This window comes from Lolium perenne, chromosome 2 (genome assembly GCF_019359855.2).
Source record: "Lolium perenne isolate Kyuss_39 chromosome 2, Kyuss_2.0, whole genome shotgun sequence".
Classification (NCBI taxonomy): Eukaryota; Viridiplantae; Streptophyta; class Magnoliopsida; order Poales; family Poaceae; genus Lolium; species Lolium perenne.
The window spans coordinates 48,656,770-48,674,069 of NC_067245.2; the positions used below are offsets into that span (position 1 = coordinate 48,656,770).

General features: G+C 44.7%; 1 protein-coding gene across 1 annotated transcript; it reads right to left on the minus strand.

Annotated features, from left to right (window-relative positions):
• Positions 1 to 7,389: 7,389 nt before the first annotated feature.
• Positions 7,390 to 8,157, minus strand: LOC127329922 (uncharacterized). Its single transcript, XM_051356324.2, has one exon. The coding sequence runs from the start codon at positions 8,019 to 8,021 to the stop codon at positions 7,563 to 7,565; it is 459 nt and encodes a 152-aa protein (XP_051212284.2). The 5' UTR covers positions 8,022 to 8,157; the 3' UTR covers positions 7,390 to 7,562.
• Between the last annotated feature and the right edge of the window lie 9,143 nt (positions 8,158 to 17,300).

A 17,300-nucleotide genomic window follows, 5' to 3' on the forward strand; every position in this document is an offset into this window, starting at 1 on the left:
AAATTCATCCAACATAGCAAAAGAGGCAATGCGAAATAAAAGGCAGAATCTGTCAAAACAGAACAGTTCGTATTGACGAATTTTAAAATGGCACCAGACTTGCTCAAATGAAAATGCTCAAACTGAATGAAAGTTGCGTACATATCTGAGGATCATGCACGTAAATTGGCTTAATTTTCTGAGCTACCTACAGGGAGGTGGACCCAGATTCGTGACAGCAAAGAAATCTGGAACTGCGCAGTAATCCAAATCTAGTACTTACTTTTCTATCAACGGCTTAACTTGGCACAACAAAACACAAAACTAAGATAAGGAGAGGTTGCTACAGTAGTAAACAACTTCCAAGACACAAAATAAAAACAAAGTACTGTAGTAAAATAACACATGGGTTATCTCCCAAGAAGTTCTTTTCTTTATAGCCATTAAGATGGGCTCAGCAGTTTTGATGATGCACTCGCAAGAAATAGTATTTGAAGCAAAAGAGAGCATCAAGAGGCAAATACAAAACACATTTAAGTCTAACATGCTTCCTATGCATAGGAATCTTGTAAATAAACAAGTTCATGAAGAGCAAAGTAACAAGCATAGGAAGATAAAACAAGTGTAGCTTGAAAAATTTCAGCACATAGAGAGGCATTTTAGTAACATGAAAATTTCCACAATCATATTTTCCTCTCTCATAATAGCTTTCAGTAGTGTCATGAGCAAACTCAACAATATAACCATCACATAAAGCATTCTTATCATGAGTCTCATGCATAAAATTATTACTCTCCACATAAGCATAATCAATTTTATTAGTAATAGTGGGAGCAAATTCAACAAAGTAGCTATCATTATTATTCTCATCAAGTGTTGGAGGCATAGTATAATCACAACAAAATTTACTCTCCATAGTAGGTGGCACCAAAAGACCACTATCATTATAATCATCATAAATAGGAGGCAAAGTATCATCAAAGAAAATTTTCTCCTCAATTCTTGGGGGACTAAAAATATCATGCTCATCAAAGCCAGCTTCCTCAAGCTTAGAATTTTCCATATCATTAGCAACAATGGTGTTCAAAGTGTTCATACTAATATCATTGCTACTAGCATGCAAATAAGATTCCATGGGTTTTTTAATTTTCGCATTAAACCATTCATGTCTTGACTCAGGAAATAGAATAAAAAGCTCACAGATGTTGTCCATTATGCCTTACTAGTGTAAACAAGAAACAAAAAGATGCAATTGCAGGATCTAAAGGAAATAGCTTCGAGCACAAACACAATGGCGCCAGAAAAGTACTTTACCTGGAACCGGAGTATGAGTGCCTTTTACCTTTCCTCCCCGGCAACGGCGCCAGAAAAGTGCTTGATGTCTACGTTCCCCCTCCTTTCCTGTAGACAGTGTTGGGCCTCCAAGAGCAGAGGTTTGTAGAACAGCAGCAAGTTTTCCCTTAAGTGGATCACCCAAGGTTTATCGAACTCAGGGAGGAAGAGGTCAAAGATATCCCTCTCATGCAACCCTGCAACCACAAAGCAAGAAGTCTCTTGTGTCCCCAACACACCTAATAGGTGCACTAGTTCGGCGAAGAGATAGTGAAATACAGGTGGTATGAATAAGTATGAGCAGTAGCAACGGTGCTAGAAAATAGCTTGCGGGCGTGTAGTTGATGGTGGTGGTATTGCAGCAGTAGTAACGCAGTAAAACAGTAAACAAGCAGTAGTAACGCAGCAGTATTTAGGAACAAGGCCTAGGGATTACACTTTCACTAGTGGACACTCTCAACATTGATCACATAACAGAATAGATAAATGCATACTCTACACTTTTGTTGGATGATGAACGCATTGCGTAGGATTACACGAACCCTCAATGCCGGAGTTAACAAGCTCCACAATTCGTTCATATTTAAGTAACCTTTAGTGTAAGATAGATCAATATAACCAAATAGATCACATCAATACCATCATAGTGATAATTAACTCCACAATCTACAAGAGATCATGATCATAGCCTACGACAAGAACCACACGGTGCACACACTAGTCACCTTTACACACGTGCAGGAGGAATAGAACTACTTTAATAACATCACTAGAGTAGCACATAGATGAATTGTGATACAAAACTCATATGAATCTCAATCATGTAAAGCAGCTCATGAGATCATTGTATTGAAGTACATGGAGAGAGATTAACCACATAGCTACCGGTACAGCCCCGAGCCTCGATGGAGAACTACTCCCTCCTCATGGGAGTAGCAGCGGTGATGAAGATGGCGGTGGAGATGGCAGCGGTGTCGATGGAGAAGCCTTCCGGGGGCACTTCCCCGTCCCGGCGGCGTGCCGGAACAGAGACTCCTGTCCCCCAGATCTTGGCTTCGCGATGGCGGCGGCTCTGGAAGGTTTCTGTGGGTTTCGTCGAACGTATCAGGGTTTTCGCGACGGAGGCTTTAAATAGGCGAAGAGGCGGCGCAGGAGGGTCGAAGGGGCGACGACACCATAGGGCGGCGCGGCCAGGGCCTGGGCCGCGCCGGCCTATGGTCTGGGGGCCCAGTGCCCCCCCTCTGGTCCTTCCGGGTGTTACGGATGCTTCGGTGAAAATAGGAACTTGGGCGTTGATTTCGTCCGATTCCGAGAATATTTCGTTACTAGGATTTCTGAAACCAAAAACAGCAGAAAACAGGAACTGGCACTTCGGCATCTTGTTAATAGGTTAGTTCCAGAAAATGCACGAATATGACATAAAGTGTGCATAAAACATGTAGATAACATCAATAATGTGGCATGGAACATAAGAAATTATCGATACGTTGGAGACGTATCAGCGGCCTCCGGTGGCGATCATGGAGATCGGCCGTCCCGGGGGCGGCGCGGTGCGGAAGCGGTCGGCGGCTAGGGTTTTGATCGAGTTTAGGCTGATACCATGTAGAAGTGATTTGGTGGAATTCGTTGTTGTATTGCTTGGGCCTCATGGGCAATATATATGAGTACAATGATCTACTTGGAGTACAAGGCAAGGTAGAATAGAATCCTACACTATCTATTGTTTCCTAAATAATCACGATACTCAACAGTTTATTTCTGATTAATCACATATCAATCGTCTGTGGTGGTTTCTTATCTAATTAATTATGTACCCATCTTTGGGATGTAGCTGTACCAGAATTTTTTTTTTTTGAGAAACACAGTACAAACGCAGACGCTCACATACACGCGCATATACTCACCCCTATGAACGCACACACGCACACCCTACCCCTATGAGCACCTCCGGAAGACTGAGCCGGCGGATTGGATCTTGAAATTGACGAAGTCACCATAGGCGCCTCGCTGTCGACGGGAATGTCGCCTCCCACTGAATGAATATTCCGCCTATGAGACACACAGATGTCAAACCTGGGGTTTGAACTCTGTTGTACCAGAATTCAGATCCGGTCTTTTGTATGTCTCTAGGAATACAGAAGTAAAGAAACATATCCAGTTATTTCTTTATGAGTTTATGGTATGTTAGCGGCATTATCTGGCTTTTGGTAGTAGCAGCTAAGGCTACTACTCGGAAGTCGGAACTATGAAAATGCCAACCTTTGATATCTCAACATAGCGGACGAAATCAAGAGCAACCCCGTATGCGGATCAGGAGTCCCATTCATTTTGCATGTCAGACTGTTTCTGTGATCGTCAGCAAAAGAAGAAAGGGACTGTTTCTGTGTTTCCCCGGGAAAGAAGGGAGTCTTTTCTGTGTTGGCCGTCGTCGTCAGAAACGTGTAGTTGAGCCATCATGTGCGTCGTTAGTGTAGAGGTGAGCGTGTGCGTAGCTAACATGAGTGGAAGTGTGGATGGAGGTGAACCAACGACCTCGTTCGTCTGGTTTCTTAAATAAAAAAACAAGGCAAAATATTAGCCATTTTTATTGATTAAGGCGAAGTTTTTAAGAAGTTTTACAAACCCAAGCTTAACCCCCGGGCCAAGCCAAAAGAAAAACTTACTCTCACGGCATTACAATACTCAACACTTTTGCCCCTGCCAAGCTCCACATTGCCACTTCTTCTTTGATTTTTGCGACAACCATGTTGCGGTGGATGCGCTATTCCGGAAGGCGCGAGTATTCCATTCCTTCCAAATTTCCCAAGACATCAACATGGCAAGAGATGACATAGCCTTTCTTCATTGTGTATGCTTGTGGATCTCCTCAATCCGCCACTCCTTTACGGGAGCGTCTAATATGCCACATACTTGGATCAACATCATGTAGCCCAAGCCAATTCTTCACAATTGTCCACACGCAGATGGTGAAGCGACATTTGAAAAGAATGTGAGACGCAGATTCTTGTACTTGATTGCAAAGCTTGCATCGCCCACAATTTTGCCACCCTCCTTTCTCAAGCCTATCCGCCGTTATTTTGGATGAACAACCAAGCAAATAGTTTGCATTTCGGGCGAGCCCATGGCCTTCAAACTAAGGATGGCATGGAAGAATTTGGATGACAAAAGAATTGCATGTTGTATGCCGACTTCGACGAATAGCATCCACTAATGGTGAGCTTTCATGAGATTGAATCTGGGGTATTAGGATTCATTTGCAAGAAGCTTATCAACTCCCAAAGGTTCATGAATTGCACAATGTGCTCAATGGAGAGCTCATCTTGCATTTTGATTTGAGTGACCAAATATTTGTTTTCCAAAACCTTGCTATCGGAGCATTTCCTCCTTTGCGGGCCTTTAGAAATAAGGGGAGCAATATTTTTAGGCCACCTTCATCTAACAAGGAGCCTCCAAAAAATGTGCCTTCTTTCCATTCCCAGTGGTCACCTTTGTAGCTGCGGCGAAGATTTCCTTATCTTGCGTGGTGCATGGGTTCCCAAGGCCCACCCAAGGTTTTTTCTCATCATTCCATTCATGCCATAGCCATCTCATTCGAAGTGCGGATACAAAATTTGTGAAGTTGACGATCCCAAGGCCACCAAACCCTTTTGGTTTGCAAACTGTTTCCTAGCTTATTTTGCATTTCCCCCCGGTGACTTTGTCACAAGCCACCCAAAGAAAGGCTCTCCTAATGCTATCAATTATCATGAGAACCTCCATCGGAATGTTGACCATGGTGATGAAATAGATGGCAATGCTAGTGAGAACAGACTTCACAAGGGTGGCACCTCCGTCCATGGTTACATGTTTCCTAGTCCATGGCACAAGCTTGGTGTACACCTTATCTTCGAGCGATTGGAAGTGAATTCTCTTTAACCTTGCCACCAAAAGCGGAAAGCCAAGGTTCTTCATTGGGAAGTTTGTACGGCTAGCCGGGAAAGATTGTAGAACATGCTTAAGATCAATACCCGCACATCTAATGGCCGCCACTTGGCTTTTTGTGAAATTTGTGACTAGACCGGTGACATCTCCAAATTGCTGCATGGTGGAGGATAGATAATGGATGTCATGTTTGTTGGGCACACTGAATATGGCGGCATCATCCACATAGAGAGAGGTGTGAATCGTGGGGTCCCTCCCTCTCAACCTATGTAGGTGTCCTTGATCGGTTGCCTTGCAAAAGATGTGATGTACGGGGTCAATGGCTAGAACAAAGAGAAGCGGAGATAGCGGGCCCCCTTGCCTAAGACCTCTTCCATGCTTTATGGGATTCTCCCGCAATGCCATTTAGAAGCACTCTTGAGGATGAGGAGGTTAGAATAGCCGAAATCCAATCCCAATATTTACTTGGGAAGCCCAAGTGTTGTAGCAAGTCCATCAAGTAATCCCATCTAACTGAATCCTAAGAATTGCATGTTGTATGGCGTTCTTGACTTGTGCAACTTCCTCGCCAAATTTCTAACATAAAGGAAATTGTCGTAAAAAATTCTCCTTTTTATGAAGGCGTTTGGGTGGTACAGACAAGCACATGCATGAATGGCGCAAGCCTAATAGCCATCATCTTGGAGATTAGTTTTGCAATGGTGTGTATGAGGCTTATTGGGCGGTAATCCGTGACCTCTTCGACACCTTCTTTCTTCGAAATGAGAGCAATGTTTGCGGAATTTAGCCAATTAATGAAGGTTATTGGTATGCAAGCTTTGAGAATTGGTTGATGACCGCCATTACATTCGTTTTGATTGTGCTCCAACAAGCTTTGAAGAAAGCACCCGTATAGCCATCTAGACCCAAGGCCTTGTCACCAACGGTATTGTCCATCGTCGCTTTAACCTCTTTCTCCGTGAACACCTAACTAAGACTCGAAAGATCACATTGCGAAGATGGAATTGTTGCCCAATAAAAGTTCGTGGCGGTGGTGGTGGTGGGGGAGGGGGCTTTAAACGATTTTTTTGAAGTGCCTGTGAATGATAGTCTTCTTTTCGTCATGCTCTGAGCAAGCGGAAATCTTTTTGAAGGAAGATATTCAAGAATAGCTGGAACGGTTTTCCTGCGTAGAATGTGTTTTCTCCGTCTTCGGGGCATTGACACCAAGATGGACCATCCAGCAAGGTTTTTTTTCTCGGTGACAGCTTTTTACCGGAGGTCCCGGAAGAACCTGTTACCGCGAAATCTCGGCTATCTGGGAATTTTTTCGTTCGACATTATTCAAACAAAATTTGAAATTCAAAAATTTCAAGCAAAAAACGAAGAAATTTTTAGTGTAAATCAGACGTACAGCTTCTGTACAATATAACAAATAAATCTTTTGCGACTACATGGAGTTGAACTCACGACCTTTCGGATTCAACAGCACACCACGGCACCACGGCACCACGCCACACCAAAGTTTATGTGTGTTACGTCATACGTCCCTTATTTGACCAAATACTAGAGTTCAAATTCAAATGTAGCTGAAATATTTTGGTTGGTATCAATTATTTTCAGGGGTAACGAGATTATCGGTTTCCGCCGCCTAAATTTCAGAAATTCTGGCCGAGAAAAAAAAAACTGCTGTCCAGCCGGCTGAGTTACAGATACACCTCACCTACCCGGTTGTGCTGGCCTTCCCGGCCGCCGGCTGGTCGGCTGGATAATGCGTTTGAGTAGTGGAAAGTTTTGGCATTTCGTATGTTGCCTTCCGCATTGATCATTGTCTCATCGACACTGAGTTGCGACCTACAGGGTACCGATCAGCAGCTCAGGTTACGCCTCGAGGTAGGTGGCATGTCCGGTCTCAATCCGTCGCCGGAGAGGCGTGCTCAGAAATCCGTCGCGTGCACCCATGAGCGCAGGTGCTGCATTTGTACGGCAACACCAGAAGCGCTAATCTGGTAACAATAGAATCTCCTGCTGGTACCACATACAAAACCAACATGGCTAGGTGTTCTTCATCGTAAAAAATTAAAGGTTTCTTCAGTCATCGGAGGATTTATAACTTCATGATAATCTTATTAGTTGATGATTGATCACGCTCTACTGTCTTCAGACTATACATCATCCTGCTTCCGCTTTGATTCCTTGATACAAGTAGTAGCTCATCCATGAAAGCTTAATTAGCCAGCACTGCAGTAGATGAATTGCTATGCGGAGTATACATACCATGGTGTACACGTACGAGCAGGAAGATAATCACTAGACGAACCGAATTTGCTTTGAAGAAGCTTCATAGCTAGTTAGCGCTTGAGCCCGTGACGGTGGTGCTGAACCTGGTGGTCATCGTCGTCCTCTTCCTCGGAGTAGAACTCGACGATCTCCGACAGGTCATCGGCGGCCGAGTCACCGCCGTCCAGCCACCCGTTGGTGGTCGTGGCCAGCCACAGCAGGTGCTCGAACAGCAGCGCGTCCACGGCCACAGCCACCGCGCCTCCGGGGATCCTACGCCCCGCGGCAGCCAGCAGCCGGCGCACCGGCTCGGCCTCCAGCACCGCTGGCTCCACGTGGAACACGCTCCTCGCCTTCGCCGTCGTCCCGACCTCCACCCTCACGACCGACGCGGCGGCCGCGGAGTGCAGGCGGCGGTACCCGCCGTGGCCGTGGCGGGTGGAGGCGGCGCGGAGGAAGTTGTAGCAGCCGGCGGCGGATGGTCGCGGGGACGGCGCCTCCTCGTCGGGAAGCGTGACCTGGTGAGGCATGCCGGCAGCCGGCCGGTTTCTTGTCCCGTACCGTGGGAAGTGGCCAACGGAGGGTAACCTGGAGCTGGAGGAGGCAAAGTGTTGCTTCGCCGAGCTAGCGATCGGAGGCTGGGCTAGGTGTTGCGTCGCGTCTTCGACTTTTGGCATCTTTTCTTTCGAGCTCCTTTTATGTTGAGAGTGGGTTTGGAACTAACGGTCGGCTTACCATGATAGCTTTCCTATCGAAATGGATTTGGATCATACGGAAGATGGCTTTTGCGTTTACTTCTGGTTTTCCTTTTTTTCTCTCGATAAATTTGATATGAATGGCCACCTAAATACATGCTTGATGATGATGTGATAATGTTTCAATAACAAAAATATGAACGATTGTATTGTGTTTCGCCAAAAAAAAAACTATTATGTGCCTTGTATTTTGCGAAAAGAAAAGGTCATGCATTGTGTCCTACTGCATTTACTCTTTTTCAGTTGGTATTTCTTAGGCACCTAAGAAATAGTGATTTTCCAGTTACACACTGTAAAATTTAGAGTTGAAAAAACGTTTTTATGCAATTTTAGATTTATGTGACTTCTATATTTTTAAATCTAAGTTAAAGATTTACCGACGCATGATGCCGCTAGGAGGATCCGTGATGATGTCACCGGCATGGCTTTCGGCCCAAATAGAGATGTTGCAGAGTTAACCTGAATCACCAAGTTGAAATGGGACACGTACCAATTCTTACGACGGGTGCGAAAATCACGGGTGTGGTCTTCATTGATTGTACTCCTATATGGCAATGTGGTGTTTAAACCTCATTTCTTTGTTGAATGTCTTGCTTGGATCTTACTCGAATTTGCACTTGGGATGAAACCCTTAGTCTGGCCATCGGTGGTTAGCTACAGCTGTAACGGCTCTTCCACATCATCCCTTTTCGAAGAAACTCTCACGCTATTTGTGTGTTGCCAAGGATTACGATAATTGTTCGTGTCCGCTGTTGTGTGCCATTGTTTTTGTTTCATTCTTCGTGTTTGAACTAGCTCTTGATATTATGTAATTGGAGAGGCTTTTTTGCGAAAAGGGGTCATCTTGATATTAGTATTTTTCCTTCATTAGAAAGTTATGATTTTACTATATTTTTTTCACTTGAAGCTTGAAATTAGTTACTTTTTAGTTGCATATTATCAACCTTACAACTGTACATGTAAAGCATATATCAGGATCTAAAGTTGCACATTACTTTCATGAGAATCAAACCTATCTAGTGTGGGCAATGTTACCTAATTATACCGTCCATCACTACTTGGTCTCATGTGGTAAGTAACGGCTCGATTATCAAGATCTAACAATAATCTAATGGCGGACAGGTTGCGCATAGCCTAATCACTCACTCGCACGATCCTAAGTATTTTAATCTGAGATGCCGGCGCTAATGTGACTACCACCATATTTTATTTTGAAGAAACGTTGTCGCCTTATCAGTGTTATCACTACAAAACGGATTAGCTTGAATAGAATCGATTGTACTTCACGTGGTTGTTAGGTTTGGTATTTTGGAATAATAAGCAGAAAGAATCACCGGAGAAGCTTCTCGGAATGGGAGAAATTAAACTGTACGTAAGAATCCAAATTGAGTTGCTGTAAAATATCATTTACGTTTTAAAAATGTAAAACACACTTTATTTTACACGATCTTTGACGTGCAACTTTCATCACCGAGATATATCAAAATATAATGATTGAAAATACCCCGTAAAAGATATCATTTTGCTTCATACATTTCTATACCCGCTCGGATTCATATTACTTGGCACTAGTATGATGTTCCTAGAACTAAAATATATATAGATACATTTTGAAAACACACACAATTAGAACTGTTACAATTATTGCCATGTGTCGACACATTACAAAGCCATTTTCGTGTTCCGGGTCCTCTTTGCCGTGTTTATTTGGTACACGGTAAAGAATAGATCTTTCATAGTGCAATTAATATGGATCGGAGGAAGTATTAATTTTATAGGCAGATCCATATTATTTGATGCTAAGATAGATACGAGACTACAACTAAAATATGTTTACGTACATCTATTAATCTATTAGTATCAAGTAATACGGTTTGGTCAAATTTGTAAACTGGTGACGAACCAAAGCCAAGATATAGGACAGAGGGAGTAATGCTAGTTTGATGAGGCGGCTGGTCGTCCAATCACAATCCTCCTGTTGTTCCAATGGCCGAGCGCTCAACACAACAGACAACACGCACTTCCGTGAGACGATTTGGTGGTTCAAGTTTCATCATCTATCTACGAGTCGTGGCAGCCTCACCTGCATCATGCATCCTGCTAGTTAACTTTGGCCTCAATTCTCCGTACGTAGTGCACAGTATTTGTTCTGTATTTGGAACGTGTTAACCTCAGTTTCGTGCAACCTAGACTCGATTGCGTGCAATCAACTCCTCTGCCATTATACGGCGGACAAGAGTATACAACTAAAATAAACTGCACCTAATTTATCCAGGGCATGTACTACCTACTGCTAGTGTACTCTACTACCACAAAGTTTTATTTTAAAAAATGAGGCAAAACATTTGTTGTTTTTATTGATTTATTATTAAAATTATTATTAGGAATAAGTTTTGGGAGTACCAAGCATGCATTAGTACAAGGGCAAGACCTCGTGGCATAATTTTGTCCGGGCCCGGGCTATGCTCCACATAGCCACCTCCTCTTTTATCTTCACCAAGAGCATGTTGGCAGTTGATGATTAGTTCATAAAGACAATCATTCCTCTCATTTTAGATTTCTCACGAGACAAGCATCGCAAGAAATCTCATTGCCTTTCACGATTGTCCCCCTTTTTTTTTCTTTGGATAACCTCTCTCCACCAATCTTTCACGGTGAGAATCACAATCCATTGTTGCGGTTGCATGTCAATGAACCCACACCATGCTTTCAAATTTGCCCAAATATGTTGATAGTATCGGCATTGGAACATGATATGAGCGGATGATTCTTGTACTTGGTTGCAAAGCCTACAATGGCCGCAATTTGGCCACCCTCGCAGCCTCGCCTATGAAGTCTATCCATCGTCCAAACACGATTTTGGAGAATAAACCGTGTGAATATATTGCACTTGGGAGGTGCCCATGGCTTCCAAACCGTTGAAGGCATTGGAGAGATAGTGTGACCCAAGAATTGCATATTGTATACCGAATAATTCCCATCTTTGCCACACTTCCATGCAATCGAATCTGGGGTGTCATGGTCAATGTGAACTCCTGGAAGCATCTCTCATATCTTGTCAAATTGTGCAATATGGTCAATCAAAGGCCCTCCTAGGTGCAAATATGTGACACCCAATACTCAGTATCCAATGTTTTTATTGGCGTGCACTCCTTTTCCTTTTCCTTGCAATCTTTTGATTTCGAAGCAATATCCTTTGGCTGCATCCCACTTAGCCAAGCGGAATCCAAAAAGAGGCCACCACAAAGAGATCACGATATTTTGGAATGTAGGGATTCCCAATCCCCACCCAAGGTTTAGTATCATCTGGCCATTAATTCCATAACCATCTTAACCGCAGAGCCAAGGCAAATTTTAATAGGTTGAAGATTCCAAGATATATGTGGCCATTCGGCTTGCACACATGTTCCCAATTGACTTTGCACTTTCCTCCGATGACCTTCTCACAAGCCAAACATAGGAAGGCCTATCTAATGCTATCAATCTTCAAAAGGACTTCTATTGGCACTTTTAGCACGGTGATGTAGTAAATAGCAATGCTAGTTAGCACTACCTCTTTGACAAGCACCGTTCCAGCGGTCAAATTTTACGTGTCTACCAAGCCATGGGACAAGGTTTCGGCCACTCTATCTTCTAGTTCTTGTAAGGAGATCTTCCTTAGGCGTGTGCAGGAAAAGCAAAGACCAAGGTACTTCATTTGAAACCATGCATGAGGAGCTTGTTTAAGGCCATAAACAGATTTTTGGAGACGGCGACCATGAGTGGGAAAACAAGTGTCAACAAAACCAAAGGGTTGCTGACTGTAAACTTCCTCATCAAGGTGGCCATGTGTAAGAAGGCATTTTTAACATCGAATCGATGGATGGGCTAGCTTTGAGAAATAGAAGAGAAAGAACGACATGAATGGTAGTATGTTTAGCAACATGACTAAAGATTTCATTAAAATCAACACATGTTTGCTGAGTAAAGCCTCAAACCACCCAACGAAATTTTTGACTAGAAAGTGAACCGTTGAAGTGAAATTTGTGATGAAAAATCAATTTTCCACCCATAATATTGGCACCTGGAGGGGCAAGAACAAGAGTCCAAGTGTCATTGCTGAGAAGAGCATCGTATTCCTCTTGCATTGCTTGGCGCCACAATGGATGATAGAGAGCAAGAACATAGTTGTGTGAAACGTGAGAAGAAACTATGGACAAAAGATTGAGGCAATTAGGAGGGCCTGGAAGTTTGCATGTAGTACAGTGTGTACAATTAATAGGAGGTGGTTGTGGCGGTGGCGGAATACACTACAAGAAAAGTTGCCATGGCCGACGAAGTTGAAGTCGCGCCGTGGTTGCTGGTGTACCATGGCCGACGATTTTTGGTCTCTCCGTTGTGCATGTCAAAACGTTTTTTTTCTCGTTTTTGGGGCCACCTGGCCCGACGAAAACGGCCAAAACGTGGCGTATGGTGTCCCGGGACGTGGTGCATCTCGAATTCTCGGGTTCGCCGGCCGAGTCAACGCAAATCCGCACCGCCGAGGGATGTAGGGCCCAGATGGCAGCCTCTCTGGCATTGTTTTTTTTCTCGATCGCGCCATCTCGTTCAACGCTCTCCGATCGAGCCGTTTACGATGCAGGATCATGGGTCCCGCATGTCATCCTCTATGAACCAAAATTCTTTCTATTATTGGATTTTTTGACCCCCTGATTTCTGGCTACTTCCTTTTTCTTTTGATCCCTTGCCGCCTTGGAAACGTTGAGACCGCTGCTGCTAAATGGGACCCGCATGTCATCCTCTATGTGCAATCAACTTTCTTTTCTTGGAGTTTTTTTTGGTACCTCAAATTTGGTCACTTGCCTTTTTCTTTCGATCCCCTGCCGCCCCTCAAACGGTGATACCGCTGCTGCTAAATGGGACCCGCATGTCATCCTCTATGTACTATAAAACTTTCTTTTCTTGAATTATTTTTGGCACCTCATATTTGGTCACTTACCTTTTTCTTTCGATCCCCTGCCGCCTCTCAAACGGTGAGACCGCTGCTGCTAAATGGGACCCGCATGTCATCCTCTATGTACTATAAAACTTTCTTTTCTTGAATTATTTTTGGCTCCTCATATTTGGTCACTTGCCTTTTTCTTTCGATCCCCTGCCGCCTCTCAAACGGTGATACCGCTGCTGCTAAATGGGACCCGCATGTCATCCTCTATGTACTATAAAACTTTCTTTTCTTGAATTATTTTTGGCTCCTCATATTTGGTCACTTGCCTTTTTCTTTCGATCTCATGCCACGTTTGAAACGTTGAGGAACCTGCTGGCTCATGGGGCCCGCATGTCATCCTCTATGTGCTATAAAAGTTTATTTTCTTGGATTTTTTTCACCTTCTGATTTTTGGCTATTTCCTTTTTCTTTTGATCCCCTGCCGCCTTGGAAACGTTGGGTAAGCTGCTGACTCATGGGACCCGCATGTCATCCTCTATGTACAATAAAGTTTCTTTTCTTGGATTATTTTTGGCTCCTGATATTTGGTCACTTGCCTTTTTCTTTCGATCTCATGCCACGTTTGAAATGTTGAGGAACCTGCTGGCTCATGGGACCCGCATGTCATCCTCTATGTGCTATAAAAGTTTATTTTCTTTATTTTTTTTCACCCTCTGATTTTTGGCTATTTCCTTTTTCTTTTGATCCCCTGCCGCCTTGGAAACGTTGGGTAAGCTGCTGACTCATGGGACCCGCATGTCATCCTCTATGTACAATAAAGTTTCTTTTCTTGGATTATCTTTGGCTCCTGATATTTTATCACTTGCCTTTTTCTTTCGATCTCATGCCGCCTTTGAAACGTTGAGTAAGCTGCTGGCTCATGGGTCCCGCATGTCATCCTCTACGAACAATAAAAGTTTGCTTTCTTGGAGTTATTTTTGACCACTATTTTATTCCTATTTCCCTTGTTCTTTTGATCTCCTGCCCCCTACGAAACGATGAGGACGTTTGTTGGCGGTCGGTCCCACATGTCATCCTCTATGAACAATAAAAGTTTCCTTTGATGGATTTATTTTGAACCCCTAATTAATTTCTGGATATTTCCCCTGCCGCCTTGGAATCGTTGAGGATGCTGCTGCCTCATGGGTCCCGCATGTCATCCTCTCAGAACGGTAAATGTTTATTTTCTTGGATTTTGTTGACCAAACGATTTTTGGCTTATTTTTTCTTTCGATCACCTGCAGCCTTTAAAACGTTGAGGACGCTGCTGGCTCACTGGTCCCACAAGTCAACCTCTATGAACAATAAACGGCGAGGATCTGTTGCCTCATGGGTCCCGCATGTCATCCTCTCAGAACGAAAATGTTTCTTTTCTTGGATTTTTTACCAACAGATTTTTGGTTTATTTTTTCTTTCCATCCCCTGCCGCCTTTAAAACGTTGACGACGCTGCTGGCTCATGGGCCCCCGATGTCAGCCTTCCCGTACAAGAAACATATGATATCTTGATTATTTTGCAGACAATAAACAGTGTATTGCGCTCTGAGCTATTTCAAACGGATAATTAAATCTTTATTTTTATATAAACAAACTTATATGTTGAATCTCCTTGTTTTTTTGTCTTTAACAGAAAAGTGGGACCCACCTGTACTTTTGGCACGGCCCACTATCTTGTTGGGCCGGCCCACTTGCTATATGGTGGACCCCACATACTAAATGGGCCAGCCCTTTAACTGGAAAGTGGGACCCACCTGTGTTTTTGGCCCGGCCCACTATCTTGTTGGGCCGGCCCACTTGCTATATGGTGGACCCCACACACTAAATGGGCTGGCCCTTTAACAGGGAAGTGGGACCCACCTGTGCTTTTGGCCCGGCCCACTGGCTTGTTGGGCCAGCCCATTTGATCAAATATGGACCCCACGTACTAAATGGGCCGACCCGATAGCAGGAAAGTGGGACCCTCATGCTAATTGGGCCGGCCCAATAACTTCTTGGGCCGGCCCACTTGCTTTAAGGTGGACCCCACTTGTTAAATGGGCCGGCCCGGTAACAGGAAAGTGGGTCCCACATGTCTTGTGGGCCGGCCCTTTTGCCTGTTGACCGGTCAAACGAGTGCATTCAGCCCGGCCCACATACTTAGTGGGCCGGCCCATTAAAGTTTTGACCAGTCAACCTTAGAGGTTAGGCCCGGCCCACGTAACTAATGGACCAGCCCAGCTATATAGTTGACCGGTCAAACTAAGTCAGCTAGCCCGGCCCGCAAACTTAATGGGCCGGCCCGCTTAAGACGTGGCAGGCCTCGTGTGGGCCTACCATCTACCACGGGGTTTCAGCCGGTTAACGCCGTTAACTGCCAGTTAACGGCGTCTGCCACGTGTCAGTTTGCATGATGTCAGTAGTCAACGGGCTCCCGGAAACACTTGGGCAACGGTCCGATTTTCCGTGGCGGAAGGGTGCCCAAGCGCGACGGACCGAAAAAATCGTCGTAGGACTTTGCCTGACGCAGTTTCCACAACAGAACCCATATCGTCGGGTTAGGCCCATAGGCGACGAAAAATACCCCTTAGCGGACGATTTTGAGACGTTGTCTATCAGAACTTTTCTTGTAGTGATAGCTGAAGAGTTGAATGACGAGGTGGGTGAGGAAGATGCAAGTGTTGCAAGAGTAGGTGGGTCAAGGAGAAGTGGAGACGCAGCAGAGTTGGCTGGGCCACAGAGAAGTCAAGGGATTTGTCTGCCACAACAGGATTGGCTGGCGCGACATAGGTTTGCAATGGTTTCTACTGCGGCAGAGAGAACTGACAGATTTTCTATCGCGGCGGCATAAGATGGCGAGTGTGGTTGGGGATGATATAGTGTGATGGGAGGAGGATTGATGACTGTGGTGGGTACAGGATAAGTCCATAGATCACAATGTATGCACTCACAAGGACGAGTAGTATTGTGAAGGAACAAAGGCAGCCCAATATATTTTACTAATTGACAAGCATTTGCATAAACTACTGCTGACTTTGTTGGATGGAATATGTTGGAGTTGATGAAGACGCGATGGTGTATGCGTCAGGATGACCATGATGACGATGACAAATATTTGGAGATGACCTGATGGTGTGAGCTTCATGGAAGGCTGATGAAGTGGGAGTGGACCAGAACTATTGCATCGAAGAATCACAGTCCCAGTGAGAAGGTCCTTCACAGAAAAACCGTAAGGATCAAATTCGATGGAACAAGAGTTTTCAGTAGTGAATTAGCGTGCAGAAACCAAGGTTTGATAATTTGTGAAGCAATGAGAATATTACATACATGAAGAGGAATAGATGTGTTGGGGAGAGCATATGAACCAATGTGTGTAATGGGAATAGTTGCATTGTTTCCAATAATGATGCACCGAGAGGAAGAATAGGGGATTAGAGAGAATTTACCATGAGCGGATGCGCCGGAGTCCATGTACCATACATGTGTGCTAGGGAGTTGCTTATTGTTGGATGATGCGAGGAGAGCTGGATCAACCGTTGAACTTGAGGAAGGTGTCAAGGGCAGCATGTTGGTGGTGTTGCCATGCACGTGGTATGCCTGGGGAGCTAAGGACTCACGCGGAGCTAGAAGACATGGTGCCGGAACTTGCCATTGGCGGGGCTTTCACAAGGAGGGTTGTGACGGCCATGTCATGGGAGTCGTCCGCTGTTGCATGAGATGAGCGCGGATGGGGGCATCAGTCCATGGATTGAACTACCATATATTGTTGATGTCATGGCTTCGTCCGTGTCCGCATCGGCCGCCAACACATCCACAACCGTCACCACTGCGGTTGTTGTTGGAGAATGAGCCGTGTCCACACCCTCCCCCGGAGCTAGAGGAGGGACCGTGCTTGCCACCGGCCAATGGAGAGATGTTGTTACCGTTGGCCTAGAGATCGGTGGAGGTGGCATTCTTGGTGTCGGCCTTTTTCTGATTTACTTCCAAGATGAGGGTCGGCCGTGTCTACAGGAATGAGGGAATGGCACCTGAAACTAAAGAAAAGAGCGAAGGTTGGCAAAGTTCTCATTGAGGCCACACTTGAGGGTCAACACTGGGTTTTGTCGGTGATTGATG